This window comes from Eleutherodactylus coqui, chromosome 13 (genome assembly GCF_035609145.1).
Source record: "Eleutherodactylus coqui strain aEleCoq1 chromosome 13, aEleCoq1.hap1, whole genome shotgun sequence".
NCBI lineage: Eukaryota > Metazoa > Chordata > Amphibia > Anura > Eleutherodactylidae > Eleutherodactylus > Eleutherodactylus coqui.
This window is the reverse complement of record NC_089849.1, coordinates 79,734,652-79,750,417: the sequence shown is the minus strand read 5'-3', so window position 1 is coordinate 79,750,417 and position 15,766 is coordinate 79,734,652. Positions and strand designations below refer to the sequence as shown.

The window sequence follows — 15,766 nt, the reverse complement described above, 5'->3', positions numbered from 1 at the left end:
GAGCTCTGCTGCATATTCAGTCTATCTACACACAGCCCAGTCTGCATCCTCCCAACATCTGTTCAGGTGACAATCTTGTCATAAAGGTCCTTGCCACCATCTCCATCTGTAGGACTGCCGCCCGTTTCATGAATGCAGAGGCTGGGAGGTTGGGCCTCTCCGCGATCCTCTTCTGCCCAGTACCAATTTCACAGATCAACACCTTGATAAAAAATGATCTATTGAATGTCTCTGCGATATTTCTTTCAGGGAATGTGTAATCCGAAAATAATCTAATTTTATAAAATCAGGGTGTAAATCCCTCCCCACAGTTTAGGACAAGCTCTATTCGTTCTGCAGGAAAAGGACGCTAGTTTTAGACAAGCTCATTCTACTTCAAACGACTGCAGCATTGCTTCTACCAGAGCTATCAACAGGCTTTTGATGGCACTTTAAAGCAAAGACTCTTGACCTTCAAATGACAATGTATCTTGGTATCTGGCAGAGCTACAGCTGTTTGAAGTGGGGCTGAGAATATTGAATTTACAACTATCACTTCTCAGTCATTTGCAGACAGAGAAGAGAAAGACGAGCAGGCAGCATGGAAGAGATCTGCTATTCTCTCATTTATCCCCCTGTTGCAGTTGGGGTGGGGGTCTTTTTCCCCCCAGAAAAGGATTGAACAGAAGAGGACTTGTTCATCTAATCACTTGTCTACACCTTTTAACCCTGTAGATGCTGCAGTCATTGCTGACAGCGGCCGCTAAACACTTTTTACAGAAAATTTAAAAACTTTTTCCCCTTACACAAGGCTTTAAATATTAAACACAAGAACAAAACAAAAACGCCCCACATAATTGGTATAGCCACATCCATAACAACGCATACCATGAAATATTACATTTATTCCGCGTGGTTAATTCCATTAAAAAAAAAAAAAAAATTTTTTTTTAAAAGCCAAAATAGCCATTTTCTATACATCCTGCTTCTCAAAACAAGAATAAAAAAAAATCATCAAGTCATATATACACACTTCAAAATAGTTCCAAAAAAAAGGACACAACCACAAGCCTCATACACAGCTCTGCTGGTGGAAAACTGAAAATGCTTAGAATGGGATGCCACAAAAAAAGTAGTTTTAAAAAAAAAAAAAAAATTTTTTTTTAAAAGCCAAAATAGCCATTTTCTATACATCCTGCTTCTCAAAACAAGAATAAAAAAAAATCATCAAGTCATATATACACACTTCAAAATAGTTCCAAAAAAAAGGACACAACCACAAGCCTCATACACAGCTCTGCTGGTGGAAAACTGAAAATGCTTAGAATGGGATGCCACAAAAAAAGTAGTTTTTTTAACACAGGAAGTGTTAATATTATATTATTGTGACTACGTACATAAGATTTTAAAAAGGTCAGTCTGTGCCTGGGTACCCCTTTATAGGCTAAAAGTTAGGTCACTAAGAGGTTAAAAATGCGTGCAATGTTTTTGCTGGCCCCATTAAAAACAATGGGCGAGGTTTTTCAAAGAAACGCTGAAACATAGGACACGGCACAATTTTTTCCTGCATCGTGATGCGATGAAAATATTTTTTTATACAAAACCAGAAAAAAAAAAAGCAGATTGTAAAAATGTTTCACTATTTGGTTATAATTAATATAAAATTTAATTGTTGATCTAGTAGTCCCTTTAACTGCAGCTCGGGCAAGATGGCAGCCACCATCGTCATGCACCGAACAATGTAGCCCGTTACACGTTTGCTTTTCCTGTGGCCTGGATTACGTGACAAACAACTAGATAGATCACGTGCTTTCATGTCAAGGAAGAACTATTATTATTTTACATTATGACATAAGATACTTCACCACTGGCCGTCCTTGGGAAGCAGCACCTACTCGTCACCAGCAGAGGGCCCCCACTCTGTCCTACCTACAGTGACAATCTCATAAGTTGGCACTTGCTTAAAGCATTTCATGCTTTTGCATCCAGAGTTGTTTAAACATAGGAAACGTACGCCAGGAAAGTAACAGCAACACAAATGTTACAAAGTAAAAGATTTATTTTGGAGAACTATTAATTGAGAAAAGTAGATAACATTATAATACAAAAAGGTAGGTCTGTATAAAGGAGGCAATTGGATTTTACTCAAGGTTATGTAACATTATATTGCACAAGAGTGAACGTCACACTGATTTAAGGAAGGTCATCTGATTTCCAACAACCCACTTCAGTCCTAGAGAGAGAGAGAGAAAAAAAAAACACATCACAAAGATGTTCTATGAGCTAAGCAGATATAGAAAACGAGAGCGTATGATAATAGAGATGTATTGCTCATTTTAGTATAGTGGTGCAAGTTAAAGAGTGTCATAAGGGAGTTGTTTTCATGTCTTACATTTTACAAATAATCTGCAATACTGAGCTGTGACCACTAGATGTCTCTATTGTACACAATTTAGTATTTTGAGCCTAGTGTCTAGCAGTATCAGCAAATGTTAGTTGTAGATGCAAAAAGTAACAATACATCAATCTTATATGGCCACATTTATATGACTACCACCAACTGTTATGTACTATTACCAATAAATACATGAAGGACTGCCAATTACCTACATTGGTGTTGTAGTTTGACCTTGAAAGTTATTTGAGCCTTCTGTTTCTCCAAAGCGATTTCCCATATAAGTCAGTTACTAGCAACTAAATCAAAGGGTTTCTGATCCCTAAACACAGGCATAACCCTACTGCTGCAGCGTTGACCTCAGTGGTGTCGGCATATCAGCGTTAGTGGCTGCAGCCCTCACAGGAAGCATCGGACAGCTTGATTAACGAAATATTAATTTCTAGCACTCCGACTTGGCTCCTGCTGAGAGGTCTAGTTAATTGACCCTAGAAACGCGTTGAGCTTGAGAATTGTGATATAGGAACAGATTGGGTATTTCTAGGAATATCCAGCTTACACAGAAATAGTTAAATATTCTTTAGGCTGTCTGTCCACGGGCAAGTTTTCATTGCGAGATCCGCGGCCATAAATCGCCCGCGGACCTCGCATGACATGCTTTCCATAGGCTAACCATGCAAAGCGCAGCCCGACGTCCACAAGCGGAGAATCATAGCGATTCTCCGCTCGTGGGATTGAAATCGCGGCATGCTACGATTGGCCGCTATTATCTGCGGTGAGCCTATCTATAAGATAAGCTCATTGCGGAGACCGGTCAGTGCTCCCCCGCGGTGGAATATCGCTAGCGATATTCCGTCACGGCTGTGGACAGGGTGCCTTAGGGGTGTCAGTTTGGGTCATTTCTCTGATGTAACTACAGACCCTAGCACCACTTGAAGTTTTCCTATCAGACCAGGGTCTTTGTAGTGCTGCATCTACATTAGACTCGGGTCAGTAGGTATGCAATATGTTGCTATGTAGAAGTGATTTTTTGTTGTTGCGGGGAATCATCAGTACAGTCAGTGTGAAGAGTGTTCATTATAAGCCTATGTGTGAGCACATCCGCATAGGACAAGTGACCTTGTGTCATTACAGGTGTGACAACCCTATGTCTCAGTACCCCGAGTAATAACAATTACCATCTGCCTTCAGATAGGGGGTTATTTACGGTTTGGGTTTCCTTGTTTATAAATCAGGCTGTGGTCTAATTTACCTTTCTATAACCTCGGGACCGGCAGCCATAGTAATCACTCTACGACTACAAAGCCAGAGGTTTTGCTTGGTTTTTAATCATTATGTAATAAAGGAATTATTTTTAGATTCTTTTCTGCAAGTTGTTGTCTTTCAGGATCTCACTGCCTAGGTGACATTTTTTTATACCTTACATATTACACATACTTCGCTCCATCGGCCTAAAGGACACTGCTCTCTCCTGCACCATCATAACCCCCAGACGGCATGCCCGCTGCCTTGGGGTCACACTATCATGCCTCACTCAAACTTTGGCAATTCATGTCACCCCCTTAACCATGCGCCCGCTGGCCACTGTTCATCCCCGCGCACAAGGTAACACCTCCCAACTTACACAGGTGTGGATGTTCCCAAGTCATCACCAGAGGTAAAAGCCACTTCATAATCAATTTACAAGCTTTGGTATGTCAGTGTGATACTATACATAAATATCTAGAGAAGAAAGGATGTGTTTTCTTGTTCCCCTAACTGTTCTTAACCCCTTAGGACCAGGCTGGTTTGTATCTTAAGGACCAGAGATTTTTTTTCTGTGACATATGGGGCTATTTTTAAAAATATCTTTTCACTCTGTTTTATTGGGGGTAAAAAGCTTTAAAAAAAAAAAAAGAAGAAAAAAAAATTATATTATATATTTTTTTTTCACATTTATAGTTTTTTTTAAAAAAAAATAGCACATTTAGGCTAAAATAAAGCATGGGAATGGGTTCTTCATTTTGACGTTTTGATATATGATATGTATGGTTTTGGATTACAGGGCGCATACTGTTTTGGGTTAGTTTCTTTTTCAAGGGTCAATATTAAAAGGGATATCTTAAAGCATAATAGAATGTAGTTTTCTTACCATTCATTCTCCTTCATTAGAAATCAGAATAATGTTTTAACCTAAGAAAAACATAAAGAGGTTAATATTTAGGTTATAAAATTACAGCATGGTGGTGGGTGGTTTGGGGGGACTTTCTCTGGATCTGCTGGATATTCTGCAAGTTGCATTGGCTGGACGAGGGTCTTTTCAGCCTTGCACACATTTACTATTAGTAAGCTTTAGCAGCCAAAACTTTCCCATAGCCTCAAGCACAAGCCCTTAGGACCACTTACCGATACAGTAAGGCTTCACCTTTGTTGTTTGCTATTGAAAAAAAGCCACTACGAGGAGAGAAATCCATTGATTGGGCTTGGTGAATTGTTCTCCCTCTGCTTTGTACCGGAAAGTTTGAAAAAACAGTAAATGAAGGAATGTGAACCTGTAGAAACAATGAGAATAAGTTATTTGGAAAAAGTTCTTTTAGCTCCAAAACAAAACAAAAAAAATAAATAAAAAGGGGTCTCCTGAAATGTAAAAAGGATAGCTCATCCTTAGGAGGTCATCAATATATGAGCTAGGAGGGTTTCACCCTCTTAATCAGCAAAATGAAGGGTCAGTGCATTGGAGCCCTTTTCTTATCATGGTACAGCACGGCACATATGAGTGTGGCTGCGCCTGGTACTGCAGCTCAGTCCTGTTCACTTGAATGGGGTGAGCTGTAGTACCAAGTACAAACAGTCTTAAAGGGGTTTTCCAGGCAGCAGCCATCGAGATACACCGGGGTAGGAGTGGAAACCGCTGCTCCAACCCGTCTGGCTGGCACTTGTAATTACAGGAGCAGCTCTCACTGAAATTATTGTAGTTGCATATTACCTCAGAATTCCACAATGTATTTTTGAAATCTGTCAACCCTTCTAACATGCAAACTGTCTGCAACATCCACTGGAAGGGGCTTATTTACTAATCAAAATAGCAGAGTTTTCTGGTTCAGATTACGACAGCCAACTGTCTTATAGACTTTGCACCACATGCACTATGCATGTTTAGACACTTTTGGACAGTTTTTCTGACTTGGGCATGGCCTGTACTGTGCCAAAAATAAGCCAACTAATTGGTAGTCTAAGCTTAAAATTAAACAGTCTTAAAATTGAACAGACTTGTCATTCAGCAAAGTTACAGTAATAAATCTGGCACATTTTAAGAACGCTTGGCTTAAGTTTGTACTCTCTAACTTTTAGACAGCATCCGTAAATAAGCTCCTACGTCTTTTACAGCAAGTAATCCTTTCATAAAGCCCATTTTGTCTAATTCTCCTGTTTATAGCGCAGCACTTAGGCCTTAGGTCCACGGGCGGGTCGGATTCCGTATGTGGGAACCCGCAGCGGAATCCCCCCCTTCCCACGGCCAAGGATCCTGCACACCTGTGCAGGCAGGCGTAGGCGTCCACGTGGACCTTTCTTCTGCCGGGACATCTGTACTGCGGATGGTTTGCACAGCTCGCCGCCGCACATGCTCAGTGCAGATTTAAAAAAAAAATAAAATAAATCTCCTGCTCTCCCACGGGATCCGTGGCCCATCCGCAGTGTCAGCTGCGGGTGTGCTGCGGATAAGACGGCTTCCATTGACTTCGACGGAAGCCGTCCATGCGGGATCCGAACTGAGATGGAGCATAGTGCAATTTGTTTTCCAGACCAATAGGTCCGCAAATCAAATCCACATGCTTTATTTCATTTGCGGACGCCCATGTTTCTCTATGGGCGGCTTGAACTGCGAATTCCGAAATTAAATTTCCGCCCGTGGACATTGGGCCTTAGTGTTAACAGTAAACTGGTTAATAAATGATAAAACTAAATAGGACATAAGCTTAAGTTGTCAGTCCACTTTTTTTGCACATGGTCTTAGCAAAAAAGGGTGGTGGCTCAGTTTGTTTCTGGTCACGCTCATTGGGGGACACAGCAAGACTTTGGGTATAGCTCCTGCCACTAGGAGGCGATATTAAGCAAAGAAAGTTAGTCCCTCCTACCAGCTATGCCCCTCCTGCAGGCACTGAGCGAATCAGTTTGTAAGTGAACAATGAGAGAGAACAAATTAACACATGAAGTCCACCAAGACAGACCATAAGCAGAAAAACATACAGGGACAAGGAAAGACCAGACTGCCATGAGGCTGGTTTTTGAGAAAATACTACCAGTTCTGGGAAAGAATAAACAACTGGGTGGGTGCGTGATGGGTACGGTCAGAGCCCAGCTTGCTGAGGAGCGTTGAATTTCTGGAGGAGCTGAGGGAATAGACAGACTCGATTTGCAAAAGGACGAAGAAAGGGCGAGAAAGGCAAAAGAACAAGTACTGTGTATTCTCCAAATCACTACTGACAAAAAGCAAAACATGATCATAGTTGAATCAATGCTGAAAAAGAACTCCAATTTCGCCAGAATAGAAGGAACCATGCTCTGGAGTGTTCTGTACTGGAGAGTTGATGTAGGCCCTCCGACTGCCTGATCCTGGATGTAGAAGCTCAGGAGAGCTAGGCTGAAGCTGACTCTCCGGCAGTCCGCTATTGGAAAGGCAGGAGGGCAGTAACGTGGTACTTCGTTCACCACTAGATGCTGGATGAAATGAGTTCTCACTCCCTCTCCCCCCTTTTTGAGTGTGAGCTTGGTTGGCTAGGTAGACCAATGTAAGACTTGAGGGACAGTTAGGAGGGAAAGCCTCATGGGATCTGGGAGCTTTATGTACATGATGGATGGATGATATGTCCCTCTCTATGGAGCCTCATGGGATCTGGGAGCTTTATGTACATGATGGATGGATGATATGTCACTCTCTATGGAGCCTCATGGGATCTGGGAGCTTTATGTACATGATGGATGGATGATATGTCACCTTCTATGGAGCCTCATGGGATCTGGGAGCTTTATGTACATGATGGATGGATGATATGTCACTCTATGGAAGAGGTTACAAAGGTCATTACTGGGTCAGATGAGATGGCAGAGAGTGAGTTCTGCCTAGTGATGGACTGGTTGGCAGCAGCAAATGACTGGCTGAAGAAAAATGGCAGGAAACGCCTGTGGCAGTCAGGCAGAATCTGGTGGCCTGACAGTGGCTGGTGATTGGTCCAGAGGAACAAGCTGGGAGGAGCAGCAGTGAGATATGGAGGTGCAGAGATGTGGGCCATCATCATCTGGAAAGGAAGCAGCATCCTGCCCTCCCTCCCTTAGGTTTGTTGCGGTGTAGTTAATGGGGGATTGTTGCCCGCATTAGGCGGGTGGGCAGGTAAACTTGGGGAGAGTTTGGTGGTGGTAAGCTCGTGTCTGTAAGACAGAGTTTACATGAACTGTTATGGTTATTGATTGGTTAATAAACTTGGGTCTGTAAAACAGTTTACAGGAAGTGTTATGGTTATTATTGGTTACATTTCTCCCCAAATGTTTGTAACCCCGTTAATAAACACCGCGGCCTTCTTTATCCAATATTGGTGTCTGAGTTGGTTATTTATAAGAGTTTGGAAAGGTTTTAATAAAGCGTAAGATTCTATGCTGTAGTCTATGTCGAATAATTTAGAGCAGAAAACGAAGGACAGAAAGGTATCGAGAGGAATCTAGATGATGATCCCAAGGCAGGATCCTTGTGGGATCAGTCCTGGTACTATAGAAGAGAATGACTGGAATCCTCTTAGAGGGGCAATTGTCCCATTGGAGGGCGAACAGTGCCAGAAAAGAACAAGGCTTAGGATGCTCCAAGTCTCTATTCTATTGTTTCATTTAGGCAGGGCAGTTCCTAGAAGAGAGAGAGGCATTGAGAGGACTGGGTTGTCCGAGGCTTGGACATCCAAGGCTTGCATGCCGTTAAAGGTTTTATATTTTAGGGTGGATCTCAAAAAAGGGAGACTCTAACCAACGTGCCCTGTCCGACTATTTGGCAAAAAATTTAATAACTATATGGGAGACGAAATGTATCGATAAACTGTACAAGGACGCCTTCCTAAGAGAAAATAATATGGCCAATCTGATGCTCCCCACATTAGGTGATCTGCTATGTAGAACGTGGCTTAAATGTAACAGGGCTACAGAGGGAAGTACAGCTGCCACGTTGATACTGCGTCACATAGTAATGCGGACACTCCTCAATGAAGGGTGAAAATTGACGAGTACTGCACAACAATGCCCCATACCAAAAGTAGCAGCAAAACAGTTATGCGTCGTATGACGGGTTTAATGTGGACAATTGTAATTGAAAACAATACCTTATAGGATAGCTGTAATACAATTGTTCCACCCACGGAGGGGGAAAATGATGAGTTCTAAACTTAAAGTCACCACCTAAGGCATCAAACGAGCTTAGCAGCAATACCAGCCATTCTTTTATAAAGTGGGCCATGAGAACATCTAGCACTCATGGACACGCTAAAGACCAAGACCAAGCCTACCTGGTCTGGCGCTGCTGAAGTTGGTTGGTAACCAACGATGTCATGGGCTCTCATTGACTTCTGTATAAATGGGATCTCAGGGATAGAGAGGTGGAGTAAGAACGGTCCAGCATTTATGGCTTTTGTGGGGAGTGTGCGCTGTAGCACCAGTCCTATTCTCATAGGCATACACAGTGCCCTGCACCAGAAAATCCAGCCCCGACAGCGTATCGGAAGTCCCACCCGGGGCCAAAATTTAGTGTTTGGCCAGAGACAAGAGCAGCGACAACAGGCTAAGGATGAACGGATAAGTGTGAGACTGTGGAAGGAGCAGGAAAAGGTGCTGCTCCTTGCACTAGGCCGCACAAAGCCTGGACCTGGAATAGAACAGCGACTGGATCACACCCACAGACTGCCACACGGAGACCCCGCCGCAGCTGAGGAGCAATTTCCAGCTGAGGAGACCTGGGGGAGGTGGGTTTAAAAAGCTCTGGAAAAAGGCGGGTGGCAGCCAGAAAAGTGCAGCAGATACCAACAGACAAGAAGAGATCTAGTGGAGGGGAAATGCAAGCGAACCCAGGAAGGGTCAAGACCACTCAGAAAGTGGACTGGGAAGATGTCCGAAGTATGACGGAGGGAAAACGATGGGAAAATCAGCGCTAGATTTGCAAAAGGCACTCTCGCGTTCATCCTCTACTCTTCGGCTCACATGGAGCACCAACAGGGTTACCTCCTCAGTGACTGTCACGTAGTAATGAGAGGTCGCCGGATATGGGGGAGCAGGCAGCAAATGTAGGTGACCCCATGACTGTTGGAAAGCTGAGTTGTCAGTGCTGTTCCACTTTGTTTCTTTGGAGGGAGTAACAATGTGTCTAATGTAGCACCGTTTGCCCTCCCCACCTGGGGACAATTAGAAAAGTTAGCGCATCCCTAATTCCCAGATAGAATGGAAATAAGGAAAAATACCAAAAAGTTGAGAAAACCTGCAAAGCAGGAATGTCTGCCTCCTAATGACACTAAGCCAAAATAGATATAGCTCTGTGCCTGTAGGAGGGGTACAACTGGTTGGACTAACTCTTTCTTTGTTTAGTGTCGCCTCCTAGTGGCAGGAGCTATACCAAAGGTCTCGCTATGTCCCCCAATTAAATGAATGAGAAATGGCAATATCACCAGCCCCTGTCTGCCTGCTCTATAAGAGGTCTGATATTAGCTGTCAGAGCAGTCTGTGGAGATGGTTTCAGACTGTCCTTTCCCACAATCCACCAGAGGAAGGCGAAACAGATGTGTGAAGTTATCCTTTATGAAGACGATCGGTATACTCAAGTTCGATCTCTCAAAGTAATGCAAGATACAGGGGGGGGGGGGGGGGGGGGGATGTCTTACCAGTTTAACAGCATCATTTACTTTCTTGGAGGCGATAGCCAAAATTTCAGTATTAGGACTGAATACTTGCGATGAAGCTTTTGTTACCAGGTTCATTATAGATTTAACAGGTTTTGGGGCCGACTTCTGCACACAGTCCTCGTAATTATAAACATTTACGACACCCGACTTAGACCTGAAACATGAACAATGTGAAAATATATAAATCCCAGATGTGGTTGGGGTTTTCAAAACTTATTGAACTGAAATTTGCTGCGGATCAGCAGCATCGTAATTTGCAGTTAAATGGGTTGTCCGGTTACTAGACAGCATTCCCGCTTTAGTACTCCCTGTGCTATAATGGAAGTACCCTGGAGGTCCCTTCCAACTCTATCCATCTATGATTCTATGTCTGGGATGATTTAGTGATCCTGTACTGAGCAGGGTGTTGGACCCGATGACCCTGGAGGTTCCTTCCAACTCTACCCATTTAGGATCCAATGTCTGGGATGAATTAGTGAATCCTGCACTGAGCAGGGGGTTGGACCCGATGACCCTGGAGGCCCCTTCCAACTCTACCATTCTATGAGTACCTACCAGTTCCCTACTGCCATGATCCAGTGCTGCAGCCCCACCATGGCCTGAGCTTGTCACTGCTGCTGTCATCAAAAGTCAGGTGACTGCTGCAGCCAATAAGAAGCTCAAACTCGGGGCAACGTGGTGGTCACAGTGTGAGCACTGGTGCCAGGAGAACGAGCAACGACGCTGCAGCAGTCACATCTTGGAAGGAACAGGTAAGTACTGCTCCTCCTCTTATTTTAGTACAGGGGGCATGTCGTCCAGTAAGCGGACAATCCATTTATTTAAAAAAGGGACAAAGAACTGTGTAGGGCATGCCAACAAAACACTTACCCGCAAGACAAATATCGCCCATCTTTTGATACAGCAAGAGAACTCCCAAATAAGCTTCCATCATCAGCAAATCGATTCAGACACCTCCTAGTTCCGACATCCCAAACGTACACATCACCATCAGCTATAGGGAGTAAAACGGGTACACGAGTGAGGAGGCATCCAAACAAACAATATATAGGAAATACAGTACAACCCCAATCTACACTGTAAGGGGATGCTGGATGCTGAGCACACCAATTCTACGTTAAAATCTGCATCTAAAAGGGTCTCTCAGAGTTTCTATTAAGAATCTGCGCCATAGTCTACACATCGCAGATTTTTTCAACATATGGATTTGTAATCTGTGCACACAAAAAAAGGAAAGAAAAGTAACAGCGTATCACTTCTTGATGCAGATTCTGCATGAAATCCGCATTGAGAAATTAGTGTGCAGATTTGCCCATTGAAAAGGACCAAGTACACATGCGGATCCACAGCAAACTCAAGTGCAAATTCCTGACAGAAGTCTGCAGTTCAGCCATGGAGGTTCTACCATGTGAACATAATTAATGGAAGCAGTTGTGACTAGGGATGAGCGAGTATACTCGCTAAAGCACTACTCGTTTGAGTAATGTGCCTTAGCCGAGTATCTCCCCGCTCGTCCCTGAAGATTCGGGAGCCGCCGCAGCTGACAGGTGAGTTGCAGCGGGGAGCGGGGGAGAGGGAGAGAGAGATCTCCCCTCCGTTCCTCCCCGCCGCAACTCACCTATCAGCTGTGGCGGTCCCTGAATCTTTAGGGACGAGCGGGGAGATACTCGGCTAAGGCACATTACTCGAGCGAGTAGTGCTTTAGCGAGTATACTCGTTCATCCCTAGTTGTGACCATTACTGCAACTAAACTGTCCAATATTCTATAGTAAAGGATAGTATTCACCTGTGGGATCGAATATACAGAGCGAAGACAGACATAATCACGTAATCATCATCCCTTTGTAGCACTGGAGACGTCTAATGAAGTTATACTATACTTTGATTTTGCAATAATAAGAGCCAAACTGTAACACTAAAAAAGTAGTCAGGTGACCACTCCTAGGCCTATTAGGTCCCTAAAAAGGTAGTCAGGTGACCACTCCTAGGCCTATTAGGTCCCTAAAAAGGTAGTCAGGTGACCACTCCTAGGCCTATTAGGTCCCTAAAAAGGTAGTCAGGTGACCACTCCTAGGCCTATTAGGTCCCTAAAAAGGTAGTCAGGTGACCACTCCTAGGCCTATTAGGTCCCTAGTCTAATAAAATAAACGGTATAAACATGTGTCAATCTCACACATTTCTGGGTTATTTACAAAATCAATATCTTATCAAATCTTGACTGGCACATAAGTGGAAACCTTGTTGGGGTAAATGTGATTGTTCCCAGCAAGAGAAACCAAGTAATCTTGTAGATATGATAACTTTTAATGGCTAACAAAAATACATGATGTTATAGCGAGCTTTCCAACCTACTCAGGGTTCTTCCTGAGGCATAATGAAATAGATCGGAAGAGGTATGCATATACCGGTATATACATATATACACACACGCAAATTAATCACATCCATGTCTGTGCCTTGTCATAAGTATGTGTACATATATATATATATTATATGCATGCATGCCTCTTCTGATCCATTTTCTCATACCTGAAGCGGAACCCCGAGAGGTTTGACTCGCTATAGCATCATGTAAAGGGACTTAGAGAGACGTGGAAATTGGATTTCTGCTCCTCACCCGCTATCCTTCCAACTTTGTAATTGGGTTTTACGCTCTCTCTCTTACAGGGGCCACAACACAAAATCCATGCTCTGGGGCCCCCAGGGACCTGTGTGTCATACCATTATGTAGCCCATCCAACCCTTCCTATTCAAGAACACTATTGTTTTTTCAATATAGGACGTCAGTATTGAACTACGGCGCTAGATCCATTTTTTTTACTACACCCTGTATATCCTTTACTGCAACAAATTCCTACATTCTGACATGTCGAAGGCCTTGGTATCACTAAAATTAAGGGCTTTCGGCTCCAATCAGTCTCAAGACAGATACTGTTGGACGGTAAAAACCCAATACAACCTTTACAGAGTAGCCAGAAGGAGAAACAGCCCCTTTCATACCATCTCTAGGACAGAAGATAGGAATTTGTGCCAACTGAACAAACTTCAAGCAATATCCAAATAAACACTTCATGAATCGGTCTATAAACCCATTACCGGAAGTTGAGAAGATTTTACTGGAGTCTGGAGAAAACACAGCTTGTGTAGACACCGCATTCATCTTCATACTTCCAATCAGCTCCCTAGTCTAAGAAAATAAAAAGTATAAAACCTGTCAATTTCACACATTTCTGGGTTATGTACAAAATCAGTATCTTATCAAATCTTCTCTGTTTCACTGGCATGCTGCACACAAGTGGAACCTAATAGCACGGCATACTCTTTGGTGGCCTCGGCCATAATTACTCAGGGCAAGAGCCTGTAGTGCACAGATGCGCCAGGCCCTACAGAGTGTAAAAATGCCCTTGGGGTCCCATCTCCACACAGGCTCTAAGGTATCAGACTTCCAGGGGCTTGCATTATGCCCCCTCTTTTCTGTCCAGAAATCAATAGGGTTCCCTGCCAAGTGGTTATACCTGTAAATTGCTTGATAAAGGATGATGTTGTCCGAAACATCGCTGCTACACTTCGCCTCAGAAAATATACATCTAATAAATATGGAACCTTTTTTATTGTAGATTGAAATAAAAAGATTTCTTATGTGCATCCTAAATTCAGAAGTCTGTGATACAATTGATTTTTCACATGGTGAGAACTTAGGGTGGTTGATAACACTAGAACAGGGAGTGTATGCAAGCCCTCAGGTATCCGCTGGTCCCAACACCTCCTAACAGTCTGGTCAGAGGGGCCAGTTGGCAGAAAATTCCTCGATACGGCCATCCAGCTTCTCCCCTCCCAATAATGCTCCCCTCTCAGACTCTGGTAACAGGGTGACATCTCTTCTCTACGTCGTAGAGGCGTCTAGTGGTCAACAAGCTCTACACAAGCGGAAGAAGAGGTCACTGCACACAAGGAGCCTCCGAGAGCCTTTTATAGGCCAAGGGGGGGAACCACTTTTAGGGCTTCTGGTGGCAAGACCGTTCATCTCATCACCACAACTCTCATCATCTGTATATTTGCCTGAGATGGAACCGCATGCATAATTCTACAGAAAAACTGCAACTTAGGCGCTTGATTTTTTTCTTGACAAAGAGTGACAAAAGAAAGCATTCTCGCCTTTTCGCCCACAGGAAAAAAAAATAAATTTACAGACTTCAATCCCAGTCTCTGCCAATGGCACAAGTCAGGTGACTTGCTGCAGCCAATCAGAAGTGTGCAATATCACTGTTCAAAACTCTCACTTTCATGGCACCTAGGATGTAGTACTGATGCCAGGAGAACGGGCAATACCGCTGCAGACTCAGACTTACTGCAGCAGCCAACTAAAGTATGCCATCAGCAGAGACTGGGATTGCAGAAGGAACTGGAACATGCTTTCTTGGGAGTGAAGAGGACAGTTAACGTTTTGTTTTGTTATTTGATACTATGGACAGCGATTTACATTTCTTTTTAAACTCAGCGACCCCTTTTAGCTGAGAACTCTTTAATAGGCCATCTGAAAATTAGTTTTTCAAACAAACAGCGCAACCCCTTCAAAATCAGGATGAATAATTCAATTATTGGTTTCTTAAAAACTATTTATTCATAGAAGTAAATATACCTTCAGCTTGTCAATAGCCCAGCCCAACGCCATAAAAGAGGAGGGGAAAGTGGCTTTGGTTTGTGTTTTGCTACCGAATAAATGTTACCTTTGCGGAGAGCATATGTAAGTATCCAGAAGTTCCAATGAACAAAAGGTATGACCCATCTGGAGACACATCAAAGTTCCTGAGGTACCTTTCCTTCAGACCTGAAATAGTCATATAAAGAAGATGAAATGTAGGAAAATTCCACACAAAAGGTCTTACCACTGGGAGAAAACAAAGGATCGCTGAGGCAAACATCCAACTAGTTCAATCCCTATTTGGCACCAATGGACACACAGACTATTGGGCCAAGCCCATACACACCATAAAAGTTAGCAGATACTCCAAAAATTAGCTAATTTCTAAATGAATTTAAAAAAAAGCTTTAAAAATGATTAAAAATTAATCTTTATAAACCTCATTTTGGTGTTATTTTGATCCAACGCATATACAATTAAAATGTCATACGGATTTGTGAATAGAGCTACTATGCAGAGCCATGTCGCCATGGTTTCAGACTACAGACTACTCTGGCAGTTATAGATGGTTCCATTGGCCTCTTACTACTTGCTAATCTTCCTAACGTATGTTAGCAAGATGGAAAGAACAGATGAAAACGTATATTAATGCAGGGCAGCGTATATTTGTAGTCTGTAACCATACAGACATTACATTTGTGGTTTGAAGGAATGCTGCCATCCAATAGGTGGCGCTGCAGAGGTATTGTTCCATCTACCTTATTTGCATATAACCCAGAGGAGCTTGCATGGCCTTATAAGTCTCCTCACTCACCTCCTAGGTGCTCTCCTTAAAGGGGTTGTCCC

At 43.1% G+C, this 15,766-nt stretch overlaps 1 protein-coding gene across 2 annotated transcripts in view; it reads right to left on the bottom strand.

The window, feature by feature from the left end:
* Positions 1 to 2,020: 2,020 nt before the first annotated feature.
* The window catches only part of UTP18 (UTP18 small subunit processome component), a 35,849-nt gene continuing 22,103 nt past the window's right edge, over positions 2,021 to 15,766 (bottom strand). For both annotated transcript variants that reach the window (XM_066586104.1, XM_066586103.1), the window contains exons 9-15: positions 15,006 to 15,106; positions 13,375 to 13,465; positions 11,149 to 11,272; positions 10,258 to 10,432; positions 4,760 to 4,905; positions 4,506 to 4,546; positions 2,021 to 2,212 (exon numbers count right to left, since the gene is read on the bottom strand). In XM_066586104.1, coding sequence (XP_066442201.1) covers positions 4,522 to 4,546; positions 4,760 to 4,905; positions 10,258 to 10,432; positions 11,149 to 11,272; positions 13,375 to 13,465; positions 15,006 to 15,106 — 662 coding nt within the window. In that variant the 3' untranslated portion in view covers positions 2,021 to 2,212; positions 4,506 to 4,521. The remainder of the gene's footprint in view (positions 2,213 to 4,505; positions 4,547 to 4,759; positions 4,906 to 10,257; positions 10,433 to 11,148; positions 11,273 to 13,374; positions 13,466 to 15,005; positions 15,107 to 15,766) is intronic.